Genomic DNA, 20,687 nt, shown 5'->3' on the forward strand with positions numbered 1-20,687 from the left:
CAAACAAATGAGTCACAAATTAAGGAGTAGCTTTCTGTGAATAGTGTAGGCAGGATCCTAGATGGGTAGAGAATTTATGTTGAAGAAAAAAAAGCTAGGATTATATGGTTTGAACTCAGATTATGGAGGGTCTTAAAGAGCAGTGTGATGTTTCTGATAGAAAACTGTTGGAAACGATTAGAATTTTTTGAATATTTGGTTTTCAAGTTAGTATTTGGTTAAAAAAAATACCTCTCTGCCTGACACTTCTCCATTCTCACCAGCGTCTGGTATGCTGGGCAGATCTTTGGACTTGGAGCAGGAGACCTGGGTTCGAGTCTTCGTTCTATTACTTTACTAGCTGGCTGTGTGACTTTGGGATAATCATAGAACTTGTCTCATCTTTCTTTTTCTCAACTTTGAACAATAGGGATAATAATACGTAACAGGTTTACAGTGATGATTAAATGAGATAATATACAGTAGAGCCTCTGTAAGTTGACTGTCAGAGGACTGCAACAAACTGGTCACCATAGAGAGGTGGTCAGCATAAAGAACTAGGCCTACTGTACTCCAGCCTGTGAAAATTAGGTCAACTAATTATTATAGTGTAGGGAGGTGGTCAACTATGGAGGTTCTGCTGTATGTGAAAATACTTTGTAAATTGTTGAATGGTATGCAGATGTATTAATGTAAGGTAGGAGGTGCTCGTTAATAATTGCTGAATTAAGTTAACTGGCAGTCATTCTTCTTTGGCTAAATTACTTTGGAGTGGGCAGGCAACTGATGTAATGAGTTTTCCTTAAAGACCCTTACAGGTTTTAGGGTGAACGTGTTCACAACAATTTCTTGCAATGGTGGTCAGCTGATTTGCTGTTACTTGGTTGGGGGAAAATATACTGACTTAATATACTGCCAAGGACTTTGATTAGTAGGGGTTAGTCCTTCTTATGACTAAACGGAGTGAGATAGATTCCCAAACCCTGCTCATGACCTCCTTCTGGCCCAAACAGAGGATATCACTACGGTGAAAGAGCCACACCAGTGTATTGGACTTGGAGCGTTGGGTGAGAGAGAAGCTGGGTGCAGAGCAAGTTGTTCAGACCCTGGCCTTTGAAAGACAAAGCTTCTGCAGGCTGAGGGAGGCCCATGTGAACCTTTGTTTAGTCAGAAGTTGCTTTTCTTTTTTTTTTTTTTAATAATAGAATCCTCAAATCCAAGTGGATCCTTTAGTTACCATCCATTGGGGGTAAAAATTAATTTTCTTCCTAGATTACTGCTGTTTTGTAAGGTGGAAAATGCAATGGGGATTGTTTTTAGGAGAAGGCAGGCAAGTTGATTAGCTTTAATAGTTTATGTCAAGTCATACGAGGACGTAAAAGTGATTCCTGCATAACAACCTCCCTTTATTCCTTTTTTCCCTCACTCTCCTTTATTCTCTACCTTACTTCCTCACTAATCTTTTCCTAAGGTAAACAATAAACTATCACTTGTTCATAGATATTGAAGTAAAAGAAAACTCCACATGTAATTTTTGTCACTCAATTAATTATTATTACTATTTTTGAGACAGAGTCTCACTTTATTGCCCTCAGTAGAGTGCTGTGGCATCATAGCTCACAGCAACCTCAAACTCCTGGGCTCAAGTGATCCTCTTGCCTCAGCCTCCCAAGTAGCTGGGACTATAGGCACCCATCACAACACCTGGCTATTTTTTACAGACAGGGTGAGCTCAGACGGTCCATTCTCCTTCACCTCTCAGAGTGCTGGGATTACAGGCGTGAGCCACCTCACCCAGCCCTTTCTGACTCCTCCTTGACTTTTCTTTACTAATTTTCTGAGATAATAACCTTGCACACTTAATTCTGCTTTGAAATTTCCTACTGTGTGTGTGTTCATGTATGACTTAATGTAACAATTGGGATAATAAAGGAGTTAGGAAAATTAATACTTAAACATATTCTAGACAGTTCTAAATTCTGATAACTATTTAGAAAGTTTTTATTGAGGGCTTTTATGTTCTCAGCATTATACCAGGTACTGAGGGGAAACAGCAGGAAATAAGGCAGGAAACCAACCTTTCTTTGAGTGTTAGTTACTACGCACCAGGGTCTTTCACTTATGTTATCTCATTTAATCTTCACAACAACAGTGTGAGGTAAATATTGTGTTCGCCATCTTAAAGAGACTCGGAGAAGTTATGTGACTTCCTTTAGGTCACTTATTAGTCAAATGGCAGAGGCAGAATATGAACCCCCGTCTAACAACAATGCTAACTTAGACCCCTGTGTTCATTTTATTATTCTGCTGATATGTGACATAGCCTTTGGCTTTGAAGAATTTGTATTCTAGTAGCAAAATTTGCTAGCAACCCTTGGAGTTGGTTTTTTGAAATGTTTTATGGCTAAGTTCTGAAGTAAGTTTTGCAATTGATACATGCAGTTAAGAGTTTGTGAAAAGGAGGTGTTATTAAAGACTAGATCATCAAGAAAAGCTTCCTTGGAAATTGAGATTGTTCGGAGAAATAGTAAGATCTCTAAAGATAAAGTACATTCCAGGTAACAAGAATAGCATTAATTTGAAAAATTATTTCTGAGAAACTTTGCCTAAATTTCTTCTTCTTGCTTTAGATGTGTATGAAATTCTAAGAAATGAATGAAAGCTCCAGATGGTATGTTATTTCCCTATCCCTGTATAGAGCAAAAAATATCAAATGAGGAAAAAGGATTAATGATAGGATTAAATATGGCACTTGAAATATTTAGCACAGAGCCTTGATCATACCAGACGTTTTGTTTTCTCCCAGTCTCAGGCTCTGGGACCCTATTGGTTAGCTGACCTGGGGCTTTATGTGCAGTTTCTGTAGTAACATTGTTGTTTCATCTCTGCTAGTAGAATATAAAATAATTTTACTCATATAATAAATAACTTCATTTAAAAATACTATCTTAAAGAGCATTTTATTGCTAAAAAGGTTTTAAACTATAGCTTTTAGCTCAGAAAAGAGTACATAATCTCTTAGTCTGCTTATTAAAAATTGTGCTTCCTTTTATATAGGAAAGGTGGGTAGTGTGGATGGAAAGTGGAGGATAAGAGTGGGGTGGGAGGATGACCCCCCGCATTCTGATTAGACAAGTGTAGATTTAGTGTAGAATTCTATGCACTAAAGGAGTTATTAGTAGGTCAATATATTATCTCAGTATTTTGGGTAAGAATTGACAGAGTGTAATACCACCCAACATCAGCCAACTTTCGTGCTGGGCTGAGGATCCTCGTACTATTGTTTTATCTTATTACTGTTCCTAGCATTTTCTTCCATGACACCCTTACATATCTGAAGGGTAAAAATAATTCTTTTTACATGCCTTTCTGATAACATTCATTTATGACCTAATTGAATTTATCGACCATTTTTAGTTAAGTTACATGTGGATATCTGTAGGGAACCAGCCCCTAACACGACCCATGAGTGTCCTCAAAGCTTGGTGGTGATGAGGAAATGAGGAAAATCAAGACAGACAATTACCCACCCAATAACTGTGTAGCAATCTTTATTACTTCTTAAGATAGTTGTCAATCACAAGCAGGATTATAGAAAACAAAGGAAATGGGAGCATGGACTTCAGAGTTAGATGCCACCCAGTTAATCTTTTGTTTCCGGTGGGCATATTGACACCTTACTCATCTTCAAGAGCTGGGAGTAACAAAGCTGAATCCTCTTATCTCACACCCATAAGAACTAATCTTTCTTGCTCAATGAGTCAGCTGCACATGTTGTCCTAAAATGGCTGCCTAAGCTCTTTCAGGCCCCCAGCCGGGCCCTCACCGACCTTTTCCCCGGGGTCCTTTCTGACCCATGCCAGGCCCTCACGGACCTTCTCCCTGGGGCCCTTTCTGACCCCAGCCAGGCCCTCTCGGACCTTCTCCCCAGGGTCCTTTCTGACCCCAGCCGGGCCCTTGTGGACCTTTTCCCTGGGATCCTTCTGACTCCACCTGGGCCGTGCAGACCTTTTCCTGAAGTCCTTTGATGTTTGTGCCAAGCTGTCCCAGGAATCCCCCAGTGCAGTGTGTTCTTTTGGCGACTCATGTCCTCCCATTCTCCTGCGTACCTGACCCTGATCACACAACCTTTCCTACAGTCATTCCATTGTGCTATCAGTATAACTCTACTCCCATAATCCTAACTTCCCTAACGTTCACCCACAGAAATCTACCTGATTTATTTGTTGAATTAGCAAGTCACTTTTTTTTTTTTTTTGTAGAGACAGAGTTTCACTTTATTGCCCTCGGTAGAGTGCTGTGGCATCACACAGCTAACAGCAACCTCCAACTCCTGGGCTTAGGTGATTCTCCTGCCTCAGCCTCCCGAGTAGCTGAGACTACAGGTGCCCGCCACAACGCCTGGCTGTTAGCAAGTCACTTTTTAATGTAGTTTTTTTTTTTATGTCTAGGAAGAAGATTGTATGTATATTAGTTTTTGAAGTGTTATTAGAAAAATGATTGCCCATTATATTTGGTGCTTTAATCTCGTTTTATAATATGAGAATTAGTGGGGAATTAAAGTTTAAGGAAGTAAAGGAAGAGAATTGACATTTTCAAAGAGCCTACTATGTTCTATTTATATAATGAATGTAACATGCTTTATTTATGTAATTGAATTTCTTATAAGAACAACATGAAATAAATATTAATACTTTAAACAAAAAGTCTAGATAATGAATCTGAGACCTAGGAAGATTGAAAACTTTCCCAGAGTCTCAAAGCATGTAAATGGCAGAACTGTGATTTGAACTCTGGTCTAATACCTGGGGATTCAAAGATGATAGCTCTCTTCAAGTACTGTTTAGTTAGCCCCCATAGAAACTTTGTGATATGCCAAGCGTTATACACAGCGGTTTAATAGTGGATACTCACTGTTGTCCAGAGGTTTATTTTATGTAACAGTGGTTGTTTATGCTACAGCAGAGGACAAATACAACCACAGTAGCAAAGTGGCTGATATATTATGTATCGTGTTATGTTGTAAGTAATTTATTATGTAATAGTGAGTCAGTCACATAACCTTCCTGGGACTCAGAGTTTTGTCATCAGTGGTTTTGGGGAAGTTAGACTGACTAAAGTGCTGTCTTCTAAATTCCAGGATTTGCCTATCAGCAGGAAAAGATTTCTTGAAACATTGAGTCTTTTGAGAAGTGATGATAATAAATTTCCACTTGTTGAGCACCTGTGTGCTATGTACTTTATATATATGTATATTGTTAATCCTGCTAACTGACATCCTTATGGGATAAATAATTTTTCTGTTTTATAGCTGGGAAAACCAGGATCATAGGATTTCTCAGGGGCAAGGGATGAGGCTGGGAGATAGGCCCAGAGCTTTCAGGTTTTGGGGCCAGTGCTTTATCCAGACTTCTACTTAACTAAATGCATCTTTGACTACCTTCCAGCCTTGAAGTTTTTTTAGTGTGGGCAGGTCAGAAGAGAAGAGCTTTCCATGACACTAGATCCACCTTTTTTAGACTGTGGATCAAATCTTGTCATTCTTAGTAGGGCATGAAGATATATTTCAGAGCTTTTAGATACTTAACATTTAAGGAAACTGAAGCTTGATAGAGAGGATTCACGAGTATGTGAAAATTTCAGCATTGCTCTTCTAATTATGTCATAGAAATAAAAGGGAGATACCAATTTTTAAAGGCAGAATAGTCTGGGTATTTGCTGTAAATTATATAATCATCACATTTTTAACACATTAGACTTGAGGGACACATGTTTTGTTGCTTCCTCTTGAGTTGTTAACATGCTAAATTACTGCCTCTCTGTTCCCCTACCCCATAGCTTTATGTTAATTTAAATAATTTAATTAATTTATTTTGAGTAAAGTTAAATGAGGCCTAAGGCCACACAGTGTGGGGAAGGACCTTTAAGCCTTGGAATTTGGGAAAGATATAGAAGCCTTCTTTTGGGTTGGAAATAATACATAATCAAGCAGATGCTAATGAAAAAATGAAATGCAGGGGAAGAGAAAAGAGACGAGGGCGCCTGTTTGGACGTTTTATAGAGGAGAGTACATTGCCCCTTTATTACAATAATGTTTCTGCTCTATAATAAGGTCTTGCATTGCCAGTTCAGCTTTTTTCATTCATTTGTTTTGTGCTCTGCTTCCTCTGTTCCTAATTGTCAGCACAATGGTCTTCCAACCATGAAGTCTCCGTGTCCTTGTGGACCAATTTGTCATTGTCTCTCTCCCGCACCCCCAGCCCACCATGCACTCAGAATCTATTACTATGGGTGCATTTTTAGACATTTTTAATGTTTTAAAATGGCAATGCTTTTGAAACCTGCCAGAATAGTTCATGATAATTGAATCATCCAATGAGCAACAGTTATTGCTTCCAAAGCACACTGATAAAGTTTCTATGTAGAGTATTCTTATAAGGTAATTAAAAATAAACATGTAATATACTCTTTATAGCATTCTTTCAGATATATCATTTCCTTTGAACTTCGTAATAGTCTTGGGAAAATAGGACATTTTGTTAAAATGTTTTCGTTAAATTGTATCATTTACAGATTAACTCTTACCTCATAGATTCTTTGAAATTTCTGTGACTTTAGGAAGTTACATCTCAATTCTTTTCCTGTTAATGGCTCTTATTCTCATGTGTAGATTATTTTATTCTGAATTGGAAATCAATACGGTTGGATTAAACTGAAAAGCCTGAACAAGTTTTGATATGAGACTCTGGGTAGCTTTAGTTACATGTTAATTCATGCCAGATTTTTTTTAACATTTTGGCCAACAAATACTTTAAATATGTTCCTCCAAGCCTTGTTCTGATATTGACAGAAAGACATTCTATGAATATAAATTCTATAAAGAAATTCTGAAGCAGCGTGACACTTGACAGTTTACCTATTACTTAGAATTTTCACTATCTTACTATCATTTGATCAGAGTTCACTGGTGCTTTTAAATGTAATGGCCATCTACTAGCCTCGATGTAGATAGTGATTATTTTCAGTGAATGAATACTATATAACAAGATGGCTCAGTTTTCTCTGTAGTACGTATTTCAATATGTCACTTGTTTCTATCCATTTATTTGTATAAGACTAGAAAGTCAAGTATAGTTGACCCTTGAACAAGGCAAGGGTTACGAGTACTGATCCCCCTCCCCCCCGCCATGCAGTCTAAAATCTGTGTGTAACTTTTGATTCCCCCCAAAGTTAACTGCTAATAGCCTACTGTTGACTGGAAGCCTTACCAGTAATATAAATGGTCCATTGACACATACTTTGTGTGTTACATGTATTATGTACTGTATTCTTACAATAAAGTAAGCTAGAGAAAAATGTTAAAATTATAAGGAAGAAGAAAATACAGCGTGTTCCAAAAGTCGCCAAACATAGAGGAAATGGGAAGTTGTAGCTAAATGTATGTTTATTTACAAAATATTGCAAAATTTGATAGACATGGCCATCATGCCGAGAATATTTTCCTCAATGGAAAGAAAAAACATCTGTAACCTCTCCATAAAGTTTCAAGAATTTAGAGAATGCTTTCCAAAGAGATCAGATTCTAATAATGACTGTCTATTTTCATATATGATTTTCCTGAAATTATTGGGTTTGGTTGTTTATAATCTTCCAGAATTCATTGTTTATGTGGGCAATTCTGTGGTTCACTATGGATGGGTTTTCTTACTTGGTCGGTAGTACATAGAATGACTTAAAGAGGAGAAGGCTAGAGGAAGGTGGACCATCTGGGAAGCCATTTCAAGGATGGAAGTTTTGGTTATAAGTTCCTGGGTTTGAGTATCAGCAGTAAAAAGAGATGGTTGCAGGAGATAGAACATAAGAATTGTTAACATGAATGTTACTGGTTTAGCTATGAGGCTTGAAAGACAGAGATGAGTCAAAGATAACCAAGGAAGTGTTTCTTGGGTGATTTGGAAGATGATACAGAAATAAAATGAATAGAAAAACTGTACTGGTGGCTTTTCGCCTGTAGCACAGTGGTTATGGTGCCAGCCACAGACCCCGGAGCTGGTGGGTTCAAACCGACTGGGGCCAGCTAAATAACTGCAACAAAAAAATAGCCAGGCGTTGTGGTAAGTGCCTGTAGTCCCAGCTACTTGGGAGGCTGAGGCAAGAGAATTGCCTAAGTCCAAGAGCTGCAGGTTGCTGTGAGCTGTGACGCCATGACACTCTACTGAGGGTGACACAGTGAGGCTCTGTCTCAAAAAAAAAGAAAAGAAGAAAACTGTGCTGGTCTAGGAGTTTTCAGTTTGGAAGACAAAACAAAAAACAATACCCTTGATGCCAGTTTTGCCATGTGGGGATGGAACTCATCAGATTAATTAACATGTGGTAATTGATGTGAAGCCACTAGAGCAGCCTGTGGGTCGGGACCCAAACGACCCTTTCACAGGGGTCACCTAATATCAGATATTTACATTATAATTCATAACAGTAGCAAAAATTACAATTATGAAGTAGCAACAAAAATAATTTTATGGTTGGGGGTCACCACAACATGAGGTTGCAACATTAGGAAGGTTGAGAACTTCTGCACCAGAGAGCCTCCCTGTAGTTAAAAACCAAGTCCTTACCAACTCACGAGGCTATTTCTAATCTACCTCCTCCTGTTTCCCCGACTGTCTCAAACATGTCTGTGGACTCTCACCAGCTATGTGTCTGCACTTTTATAGTCTTTCCCCCTAAATCACTCTTCTCTTGGATATCTGCCCTGACCTCTCATTTCATTAAGAGATAGGCTTTCTAACTATTCTTTCTAACTTAGTGCCACTTCATTGTCACTCTAACTTGTTCCCCAGCCCAAGTAGATACTTACAAGCACCTACTATATTATAAAATTGTTTAGCTAACTTATTGTTAGACTGCTCATCCCCTCAATAAAATAGAAGCTTTATGAAAGATAGGGACTTTGTTTTGTTCCCTGCTGTATTCCTGATGCCTAAGTTGTTGCCTGGCATACTGCAGGTACATAATAAATATAGTTTAATGAATGTCTAAATTTACTAAGGGCAAATCAACATAAAAGTATAGCACAAAGATCTGAGCCTAAGGGAGCTGCTCCATTTGGAAGAAAAGGCCCTAAGAAGACAAATGAATGTTCAGAGATGGTGGTAAAACCAGCCAAATCAGTGCCATGGAAATAGGGAGAGGGACTTGAAGGGTAGGGAGCCCAGAACATCACATGCAATGAGGAAATGAGAAATGCAGTGAGGATATTTCAAAACAGTGATAGAAACCACAATTTAGTTAATTGGTTAAGGGATAGGGAATAGACATCTTACTCTTGGAGATGTTTTGGTAATTTACCAGCGAAATGAAGGAGGAAAGAGGGATAGTAGGGGGGCAGCTTTTATTGTAGGTACTTTAGACTTTGAATTTGAGTCTGCATCTTGATCTGTGTGTGTGTAGTTATTACTTATTTCACTCTGGAATGCACTGATAAGCAACTTTGAAGATATGTGAGTAGGAATTGTCCCATTTAATACAGGTGGAAACTTGAGGCATTTACGTTGTAAATTAGAGTCAATATAAAATAAACTAATTCTTCCAGCAGTGATACCTTTAAACTTTAGCAATGAGTGAAATATTCTGACTTGACTTGACTTAAATGAGTTTCATTAATTAGAAGTATCTCTTAGTCTGTACATTTTATTTTCAAAAAATAATTTCCTTTTCTACGTCCAATGGTAGTTTAAACCTTCTTTAGTTTATTTTGTTATATACTTTGAGGAAATAATTTAGTATTAATTAGGAGATTTATATTTTGACTTTTTAATAGTGAAAATGTTCAAACATACACATAGAAATTATTGAACCCTCATATTCCTGATACCTAGATTTAATAGTTAACATTTTACCGTATTTACATCATATTTAAAAAAAAATATTTAACAGTATGTATCATGACATCTTTATCCCAGAATTCCTACATATGAATCTCTAGATAAAGGACATTTTCCCATATAATCATCAGTACCACAATAACACCTAATAAAACTTACATATCTTCACTATTATTTAATACAAATTCGTAATCAGATGTTCCAGTTGTTGCCTTAATATCTTTAAACTAGAAAACATTAAGGACTACACATTATGTTTAGTTGCAGCTCTTAAATCTCTTGTACTCTAGCAGAGCTGTGTCCCCTCTGTCACTTCCCTTCTCACTCCACTCTTGGGACACACTGATGAAAGAGACCAGGCCATTTGTCCTACACCAAGTCCTCTCTTCTGGAGTTCTCTGATTATTTCTACCAGGTATCGTTTAACCTTTTCCCTCTAACTCTGTATTTGCTGTAAAATGAAAGATCAAAGGATTTCATAAGATTCACATTCAATATTTTTATCAAGACTTTTTTCATGTTAATATGAGGGTACTTATGATTAGGTTACATTGTTTGGGTTTCTAAGGTGAAATCCAAGTTGTAGTTGAGTCCGTCACCCAGGAAGTGTTCCATATACCCGCACACTGTACCCATTGTAAGTTGGGATCTTACTGAACCTCCCCTTCTTGAAATTATGTTTTTCTCTCATACGGGCCTAAAGTTGGCAAGTCTGTGTATTCTGTATTACATCACATCAGGAGGTGCCTCATACTTGGTTGACTATTAGTGATGTTGTCACTGTTCACTGGGTTAAGGTGGCAGCAGTCTAGCAGATAATCTGTGGTTTGACATGTTGATGCTACGCAGGTTTTAGTTCCTCATCAATTATTCATCTAATGATTTTAGTATCCCTTAATGATCTTTGCCTGAATCAATTATTTTATTACATATTATTGTTGTTTTTTAAAATGTGAATTTAATTAGCCAAGGCACGTAACTGTTACTGAATTGGGTTAGTGTTAGTCATTCTGTTTACTTATTTGAGACTAGCTCTCTTTATACATAATACTAGGTAATCAGATAGTATATACCTTGTCCTCAGAGAATTTTCAATCTAATGTACATTCTTACTGTTTTAAAATTTTAACAAATCTCAGATTCATCATGTTTTAGATATAAATGGCTTTTACATTTAATTAAAACAAACTAGTGCTCAGTTATTCTTCAGATTTTAACATGTTACTCAATAGCATATTATTAATCAGTGGTTTGATAACCATCCTGTGTACATCTGAATAATTCACTTCTAATAATTCACTTGTTTCATGTGTTATGATTTTAACTGCTTATTCTGATATAGAAGGTTGGACAATTAAGTTCTCAAACTCATCCTAGAAAACATGTTACTTACCTTATTGCTGAATATCAGGGTACTCCCTTTGGCCATCTGGTAACTGTAGTGATGTTTAGCAATGAGATATGTGGCACTTTTCCTAGGAAGAGTTCGTGAACTTTGTTGCCTGATCAGGTAAGGGTACGATGGAGTTTTACATTACCATTAAATGTGATGATGGAAGGGTATACTGTTGAAATGGAAAGAGATACAACCAGTTATATGTACAAAGCATATTTACATGATACAGTCAATTATAGTCTTAATTTTTTTTCAATGAGCAGAATTCTTTATTAGTAAAGGCATGTGATATCCAAACTCACATTTTTCATTTACATGTTCATATTTTACACAACCAAGTATCCTGTCAATATCAGCTGTTGAAGTACTTAAATCACTTGGCATTTAAGGATGCTTCTTTTGTGTGTGTGGAGAAAGAGTGGTATTTTATTATTATTTTTTTTTAATATTTATTTATTATTTTTTTTTTTTGAGAGACAGAGTCTCACTATATCTCCCTGGGTAAAGTGCTGTGGCATCATAGCTCATAGCAACTTCCATCTCTTGGGCTTAAGCAATTCTCTTGCCTCAGCCTCCCAAGTAGTTGGGACTACAGGCGCCCACCACAACACTCGGCTATTTTTTGTTGCAGTTGTCATTGTTGTTTAGCTGGCCAGGGCCGGGTTCGAACCCGTCACCCTCGGTGTATGTGGCTGGCGCCGTAACCACTGTGTGACAGGTGCCAAGCCTATGGTCTCATTTTTATTTTTTTAAAAATGTTTGGAAAAGGTCTAAAGTAATACACATCAAAACAGAAACAATTTCGGTTAGACTTGAGTGGTAGAATTATGGGTATTTTTCTTTTAATCTTGCCTATACATATTTTATGAATTTTTCTTAAACATGGTTGATTTATACAGCGAAAGTAAAGAGGTATATTTAAAAACCATCTTGCTTACACATCAATGTGACTTTATTAATGTCACAAAACTGTGCACTTAAAAATGGTTAAAATAGTAAATTTTATGTTACATGTATTTTATCACGATTGTTTAAAGCCCATGGACCATTATATTGCAAACCACCTTCCGGCTCTCATATTCTGAGCCTACTGGATGTTTGTATGCCTCCTGTAACTCTGTTAGTGAATTCCTCGTGTCATCTTTGTTTCTTAATCATTATTCTAAAATGACCACAGTGTACTTTCACTCAAAATTTCAAGTAGGCAGAGTTTATAGAAAATGTAAACTCTGTAAAGTTTAAGGAGATTTTGGAGGTGTGTTTGTTTAATTAGAGGCAGGGTTTGGTGGGCAGACAAGATAGAGAAATCTTGATGGGGAAAATACTGGCTCTGAAAATGAACTTTTGGTTAATGGCAGTGTCTGTGGTGACCATATTCATTAAAGAAAAATGTGCTGGGAGAAGTTCACATTTAACATAGATAATTTCAAATGCAGTTTAAATCCACAAATAGTATTTCATGTTAATACCAAAGTAGTAAAGTTTGTGGTAATTGAAATGTCAGAATTTGGAATATGGATCGTAAGGTGAACAACATCTTCTAGAGTGGAATGTAATATTAGTAATCTTTTTATAAATTATTTTTTGAGACAGAGTCTTACATTTTTGCCCCATGCTAGAATGCCATGATCAGCCTAATTCACAGCAACCTCAAACTCCTGGTTTCAAGCGCTCCTCCTCCCTCAGTTTCCTGAGTAGCTGGGACTGCAGGCACCCCCTACAATGCCTGCCTAATTTTTCTAGTTTTAGTAGAGGCTCTTTCTTGCTCAGGCTGGTCTCAAACTTCTTAGCTCAAGCAATCCTCAAGCTTTGGCCTTCCACAGTGCTTAGGGTTATAGGCATGAGCCATCATGCCCAGCCTGAAATAAAATCTTAAACTTTTTAATAAAATCTGAACAGATGATCTCCAAAAAATTTCTTCATGTCAGAATTAATCTGATTGGCTTTCAGGTTTTGCAGAGAAATCACTGCTTTAAACACACTTTGTCATCTGTGATTCAGAATAAAGTAAACAGAGCATTTGAAATTCAGCTAGTAGTTTAAGTTGCCCAGGACACTGTTAACTAGTGTAAGTAGTGTATATGTCAATTATAGTATTATAAAAGTTAGTGTCTGGCATTTCATAAAAGAATATTGACTATGTTGATGTGTATTAAATGATTCTAGAAATCATAAATAATCCTTTGGTGAATAGATCTTTAGAATCTCTGTCCAAAGTTTCCACTTCTGTTTTTAAAATTTAAATTTCCCTGACTTTACATAAATAAAAGGAAAATATGCTTCTAAGGAAGTATTGGCCCATCTGTTAATCACCATTTCTTTTAAGAATTTGCCTTAAAAATGAGGCCGTTTGAACTCATGTTTGAAAATAAGAATTTTCAGATCCTCAACTAAGGTGATCTGAAAACTTAGAATTTTATGGCATATTTTCCATTTTACAGAGTGCTGTAGAGTATGTTCAGGATTGCTTGTCATGGCCAACATATAAGAGCTCAAACTTGTTGTATTTATCAGATCACCTGTTTTACCATGGTAATTTATATTTCAACTGTTTTGAATTTGGACTCAGTTATTTCAGTTGTACTTGTTTATGTATAGCAGCAAACTCAAAGGCATTGCAGTAGAGTCTTTTCTTCTCTTGGGAGCGACCATTTGAATATCTTGGAAGCTGCTTCTCTTTTGCATGCTTTCAGTCTAATGGGTACTATTTGCAAATCAAATTTATTTGTAGACTATTTCGTATTGAGACCTATAAAATGAAGGTTTATTTCTGTTATACTAGTTTATAATTACATGTAACATTTTTGTTGAGCTTGAGGGTTCACAGGACCTAATTAAAACCTTTAATAGCATTAATGAAATGCTACTTCACTGGCTCAGTGCCTGTAGCTAAAGCGGCCAAGGCGCCAGCCACATGCACCGGAGCTGGTGAGTTCGAATCCAGTCTGGGCCTGCCAAACAACAATGACAGCTACAACCAAAAAATGTCTGGGCATCGTGGCAGGCGCCTGTGGTTCCAGCTACTGTGGAGGTTGCTGTGAGCTATGACGCCACAGTACTCTACCCAGGGTGACAGCTTGAGGCTCTTGTCCCAAAAAAAAATAAATAAATAAATAAAAAATACTACTTTACAGTGACACTGTAGAGTCCTCAGTAGTAGATAATGACGTATGCTATGAGGTCACAGAGTTTCTTCATTTGTGTGCCAGAATCTTTGGTAGTGCTTGGCCCATAATTGGCATTTCATGTGTATTGTATGGTTCGTGAGTACTTAGCCAGTATAGTCAAAATAATCAAGGCATGCATAACTATGTAGGTCATCATATTACTGATATTTTTCCAAACTACCCCACACATAAATACAAATAACTTTTTCTATTCTAAACAGTTCCTTTTTAGTGGTTTGAGGATGGTAATTAAAATATTGTCTCTTATTGTCATTTTTAGCAGCCTTTTGAATCATAGCAGTTAATAATCACTTGGAATCTGATAATATAGTCATTTAAATGGCTTTTAAAATCTAAGTGTTGAGAAGTTCTTTAAATTATAGCATTTAAACTTTATTTAGGTATGATGTTGAAAATCTGCTTTTTTTAAAGGTTTTACTTTAATTCCTTTTAATGCTTTTAAAGATGAGGAGCCTGGGGGCTTAGAGATGTAAAGTACTTTGATAGTTTGTGAGAGAGCCTGGACTTGAATCTGGTATTCTAATTTCAAAGTCTGTTATGATTCCTGGTTCATTCTTGAGTATTTGGGTTAGGACTGCGCCCGTCAGTTGCTCAGAGGTCAGGTTTATTATGTATACCCTTATGTGTTACTACCGTCCTCGATGCTGTCAGAAGAATTGTTTATCTAGCTAAGATATAAAATTAAAATATATGAAATACATATAGGACAATGTCACGTCCTAATGGATGAAAATTTAATAGGTATTTTGAAGAAAAGGAAATGGAAAAGAGCGGGCTTCAGAGAGAATCAGACTGATGGGCAGAGTGAGTCATAGGAATTAGGTGGTCTTTTATTGGTATAAAGTCTTTGGTATTTTAAAATCGTCGTTTTTCAGATAAGCAATATTTTTCAACGGGCTATAAATTATGTATCTTAGGTGTGTCTTATGGTAGAAATCCAAAGTGGAAAGACGTTTGTATTATAATATTTGTAAATGGAGAAGTGATTGCTGAAAACATACAAACCTTGTTAGAAAGTGAATAAAACTAGGCAGAGGCTCTTGGGCTCTTTGAGTGTCTTGCAGTGTAAAAGTTCAGTAAAGGGTTTTACTAATACGAGTAATGCCTTGGACCTATAAAGACATAGAAATGGTAGTTGATAGTTGCTAATGATGGAGATAGGACAAAACAGGTAAGCACTGTGAAAAAATTGTTAAAATCGTCAACTTGGATGAATTAGTTTCTTTCCGAAGAGCAGTCATTATTCCACCCTACACTACTTGCTATTGTTGCCCAATACCACTTATTCTGTAAAGTCTACTCAAGGGTGCACCCAATAATAAGAACTGATGGTTAATGGAAGCTTATTATGTATCTCACATTATGCTAAGTGTTATATGAATTTACTGTTAATCTCCATATTAATCTATGATGTGTATACTGTCATTGTTTCCCATTGAACTGTTGAAGACCATTGAGATTAACTTGTCCAAATATGTATGGTGAATGGTAGAAAAAAATAGTTGAATTCAGGGATACTGGTGTCAGAATCCATACTTGTAGGCACTACATTGTACTCTTTTTCTTTGAAGTCTTTCCTAGATGTTCCCTGACAAAACTTAATCACTTTTAGAAGATTTATATGCGGTTTATACTGTCAAAGGCTCATATTCTAGGTGGGGATAAGGATACCTTCTTAATGTGATAATACTTTAAGATAGTCTGTACTAAGTGAAAAATGAGGGATAAAATAATAATGAGAATATAGAAGAGGAAATGGTGAGTCTAGGACCAGGTATTACAAAAGGCTGCATAGAAGGAATAAGATTTGGTTTGGACCTTCAAGGGTCAGTGTTATTTTGACTGTTAGCAATGCATATGGATAGGGTTTAAAGTAAGTGGAAGGTATTACAGATAGAAAGAATAGCTGGAAAAGTTATAAATATATGAAAGAGCAAGATGTGTTCGGGGAAAATTGAATAGTCTAGTTTAGCTGGCTAACATGGCCAGAATGGACAAAACATAGGAAAGGTCAGATTGTGAATAACCTTGATTGAGATCTGTAGAAAGCCATGAGGTTATAGTGGGTTTTGTTTAGAATAGAACTCTATAGTTTTCAACTGTTTACTTCTTGGTTTAAATACATGAATATTTAAAGAGACATTTTATTTTATTTCTAGAATGCCAGTTAATGAAAACAGAACGACCAAAGCCAAACACATTTATAATCAGATGTCTCCAATGGACCACTGTTATAGAGAGAACATTTCATGTAGATACTCCAGAGGAAAGGTAAGAAATTCGTTTAAAAAGCGACACTCTAAAGATACATTTGTATCTGACTTTATCATATATAAATATATAAAAATATATTTATTTAAAATGCTATAGTCTCAGCCAGGCATGGTGGCGATGTTGGGAGGCCAAGGTTGGTGAATAGCTTGAGCTCACAAGTTTGAGACCAGCCTGAGCAAAAGCAAGACCCCATCTCTACTAAAAATAGAAAAATCAAGGCAAGAGGATCACTTGAGCCCAAGAGTTGGAGGTTGCTGTGAGCTACGTTGCCATAGCACTCTACCCAGGGAAATAGCTTGAAACTCTGTCTCAAAAAAATAAATAAAATAAAATAGAATAAGATGCTATAGTCTCTTAATTCTTCTGTTTCTGGTATTATACATAAATAACAAATAGGAGCTTGCAAAATAATGAATACTAGGCATGCTGTAAGATATACTTCTTCAGAGAAAACAAAACATTTAAAGGTTAAAATATAAATTTAACAAGACATTTTTATAGCCAAACTAACTTATTTTGTAAATTATAAAATAGATTGTATTCATATTTGAAATTTTGAGCTAGTGATAACAAGAGGTTTTAAGTAATGTGCCATTATAGATTAATTGCAAAAGGCTGCCTGGCATATTAAGTTGAGGAGTCCAAGATTTTATCTAACCCCAAAGAGGGGTGGTGGTGGTGATTAACACTGTCATTGTTGAAGAGAGTAGTGTCAACACCTTAGAAACCAGCTCGCTAACATCATGAGAGCGACATTGATAACTCCTGATGTATCAACTTTTGCTACCTCCTCCTTGCCTCCAAATTCTGTCTTAATGCTCTTTTGTCAGGCGTCTCTGATACTGAGTTAGGACTAGTGACTATATTCACAAAATCGTTTTCTTGGCCATATTTTGTCCTCATTTTATCATAATCAGCAACTTTGTGAAGCTAAATATTATCAGCCTTATTTTACAAATGAACATTAACTTTTAACAGGCTCATCTAATATTTTAATAAAAATAAAATGTTAAAGTATCATCTTGATAATAGTTTTGAGCCAAGCGTGGTAGTATGTGCCTATAAATTCCAGCTTGTTAGGAGGCTGAGGTAAGATGATCAGTTGAGCTCAGGCATTCAACATTAGCCTGAATGTTATAGTGAGACCCTTTCTCAAAAAAATAAAATAAAATAAAATAATAGAGTAGATGGCAATGTGTGATTAGGCAATATAGGAAAGAAAGAAAAATACAAAGAACTTACTCATAAGTCTAAATCTATAACCAGAGTGAAGCACTGATAATATTTTCTTTTACACACTTCCAGTCTTCCTCTGTGTAGACAGATGTAGGTCTTCAGAACACGTGTAGTTGTGTGTGTTCTCCTCCACGTTTCTACTTGGCCTCCCGACACCCCACTTTTGCTTCCTCAGGGCCTTTCTCCCTAAAGATTTATACCGAATTGCTTTTACTTCTCCCTATAACCATGGATAGGCTAATTCTTATATATCTTTCAGATCTGAGCTTGAAATGTTACTTTTTCTATAAACCTTCTCTTACTCTTAGAGACTAGGTATGTTCCCCTGCTGTATACTGCTGTATCTCTTTGTATTTCTTATATCGAGTGTATCATGGTTGTAGTCCTGTGTGCCTTTCTCACTGAACAGTAAGATACTAGACAGTGAGGATCGTATCTTCTCACGCATTATTTAGATCTTTAGTACATATTCCAGGGTCCAACAGAGTATTTGTTGACTGGCTAGATGAATGAAACTTTTCCCATGTTGGTATATATCCTTTGAAAATATTATTCTTAGTGGATTTATAACATCTAATTGAAGCATGATTCATTTTGTCATTTGCATTTACAAAGCTGGATTTAAGCCAGATTTTAAGACTCTTAAATCCTTTGCTGTTCCTACAATATCATATTACTCTATTAAATAATCAGTTTTCATTTGCATTTATGACTATAAGAAAAAATAATTTTAGTTAAAAATGAAAAATAATATTTTATATTTGCCATTGAAATGTGCTTCTGTATTCACCTAGAATCTAGTGTTTGGAGATTTTATATGACTTTAATGTTATTGAAGATTTAGGGAGGCTTGGTAAGAATTAAGAAAACTCCTTATTTTTAATACTGTACCCTAGTCTAAAATATTTACCTGTTGTAAACTAAATATATATCTCTAATATTTCTTGTATTTATTTTTGTGTATGATACACATGTATATAAGGTTAGCTTTTTTCTTTCAAAATGGTGAGCTTATTGAGCTTCATTTATTGGCTAACGTATTCTTTTCTCACTAATCGTGGATAGCACATACATATAAATAGTTTGGCCTTTAGATTTTCCTTTTGGTTTTTCTCCTAGATCTTTCCCTATTCTGATGATAATACCACATGGCTTTAGTTAGAGACATTTTATAAAACTTTTAACTTCTTTTTTTTTTTTTTTTTTGTAGAGACAGAGTCTCACTGTACCGCCCTGGGGTAGAGTGCCGTGGCGTCACACGGCTCACAGCAACCTCTAACTCTTGGGCTTACGCAATTCTCTTGCCTCAGCCTCCCGAGCAGCTGGGATTACAGACGCCCGCCACAACGCCCGGCTATTTTTCTGTTGCAGTTTGACCGGGGCTGGGTTTGAACCCACCACCCTCGGCACATGGGGCCGGCGCCCTACTCACTGAGCCACAGGCGCCGCCCAAAACTTTTAACTTCTTATGTAGCAGTATTTCCCTTAATTTTTAGTATAAAAATTATTTTACCTAATTTTTATTAAATCATAACTGTATACATTTATGGGGGATAATGCGATGATTTCATCTACAGTATGGAATGCTTAAATTAAACTAATTAACATAACCATCACCTCACTTAGTTTTGGGGTACAACATTTATAATACACTCTTAGTTGTTTTGAAATGTACCCTTGTATTGTGCACATAAGGTGACATCCCACCACATACCCTCCCTCCCCTCTCTCTCCTTTCCCCTTTTTCTTTCTGGACTGTCTTTGTATTTTATCATTCGTGATTGTGTTTATATATTGGTTTTATAATGTATATTCAGCATCCTTTCATGATTAGAACACTGAAGAAAATAGGCTGAGTTGGGAAATTTCTTAAACTAATTGAGGTCATCTACAGTAAACCCACAGCCAATATCATATTGAATGGAGTAAAATTGAAAATATTTCCATTCAAATCTGGAACGAGACAAGGATGCCCATTGTCACCACTGCTATTCAACATAGTAATGGGAGTCCTAGCCATTGCCATCAGGCAAGAGAATGGGATCAAGGGTTTTCAGATGGGGTCAGAGGAGGTCAAACTCTCACTTGTTGTGATTTTATATCTGGAAAAATCCAGGGACTCAACTACAAAGCTCTTGGAAATGATCAAGGAGTGTCTCAGGATACAAAATCAATAGTACAAATCAGTAGCTTTTATATATGCCAAAAATAGTGTTTTTTTTTTTTTTTTTTTTTTTTTGAGACAGAGTCTCACTGTGTTGCCCTCGGTAGAGTGCTGTGTGTCACAGCTCACAGCAACCTCAACTTTTGGACTCAAGCGATTCTCTTGCCTCAGCCTCCCAAGTAGCTAGGACTACAGGCGCCCACCACAACGCCCAGCTGTTTTTAGAGACCAGGTCTTGCTCTGGCTCAGTTTGGTCTCAAACCTGTGAGCTCAGGTGGTCCACCCGCCTCGGCCTCCCAGAGTGCTAGGATTACAGGCGTGAACCAACAATAGTCAAACTGAAAACATAGTCAAGGACTCTGTTCCTTTTACAGTAGTACCAAAGAAGATGAAATACCTTGGAAATTATCTAACAGAGGAATTGAAAGATCTCCATAATGAGAACTATAGAACCCTGAGAAAAGAAATAGCTGAAGATGTTAACAAATGGAAAAACTTACCATGCTCATGGCTGGGAACAATCAGCATTGTTTAAATGTCCATACTACCCAAAGCAATCTACAGAT

At 36.6% G+C, this 20,687-nt stretch overlaps 1 protein-coding gene across 5 annotated transcripts in view; it reads left to right on the top strand.

Moving 5' to 3' along the window:
• The window catches only part of AKT3 (AKT serine/threonine kinase 3), a 404,883-nt gene that overhangs the window by 169,889 nt on the left and 214,307 nt on the right, over positions 1-20,687 (top strand). For all 5 annotated transcript variants that reach the window (XR_008382960.1, XM_053604360.1, XM_053604362.1 and 2 more), the window contains exon 4: positions 16,607-16,718. Coding sequence is in view for 4 of the 5 variants with exons in the window: in XM_053604360.1 (XP_053460335.1) it covers positions 16,607-16,718 (112 nt within the window). In the remaining variant the exon portion in view is untranslated. The remainder of the gene's footprint in view (positions 1-16,606; positions 16,719-20,687) is intronic.

The sequence above is a fragment of the Nycticebus coucang genome, chromosome 10, assembly GCF_027406575.1.
Source record: "Nycticebus coucang isolate mNycCou1 chromosome 10, mNycCou1.pri, whole genome shotgun sequence".
Taxonomy (NCBI): domain Eukaryota; kingdom Metazoa; phylum Chordata; class Mammalia; order Primates; family Lorisidae; genus Nycticebus; species Nycticebus coucang.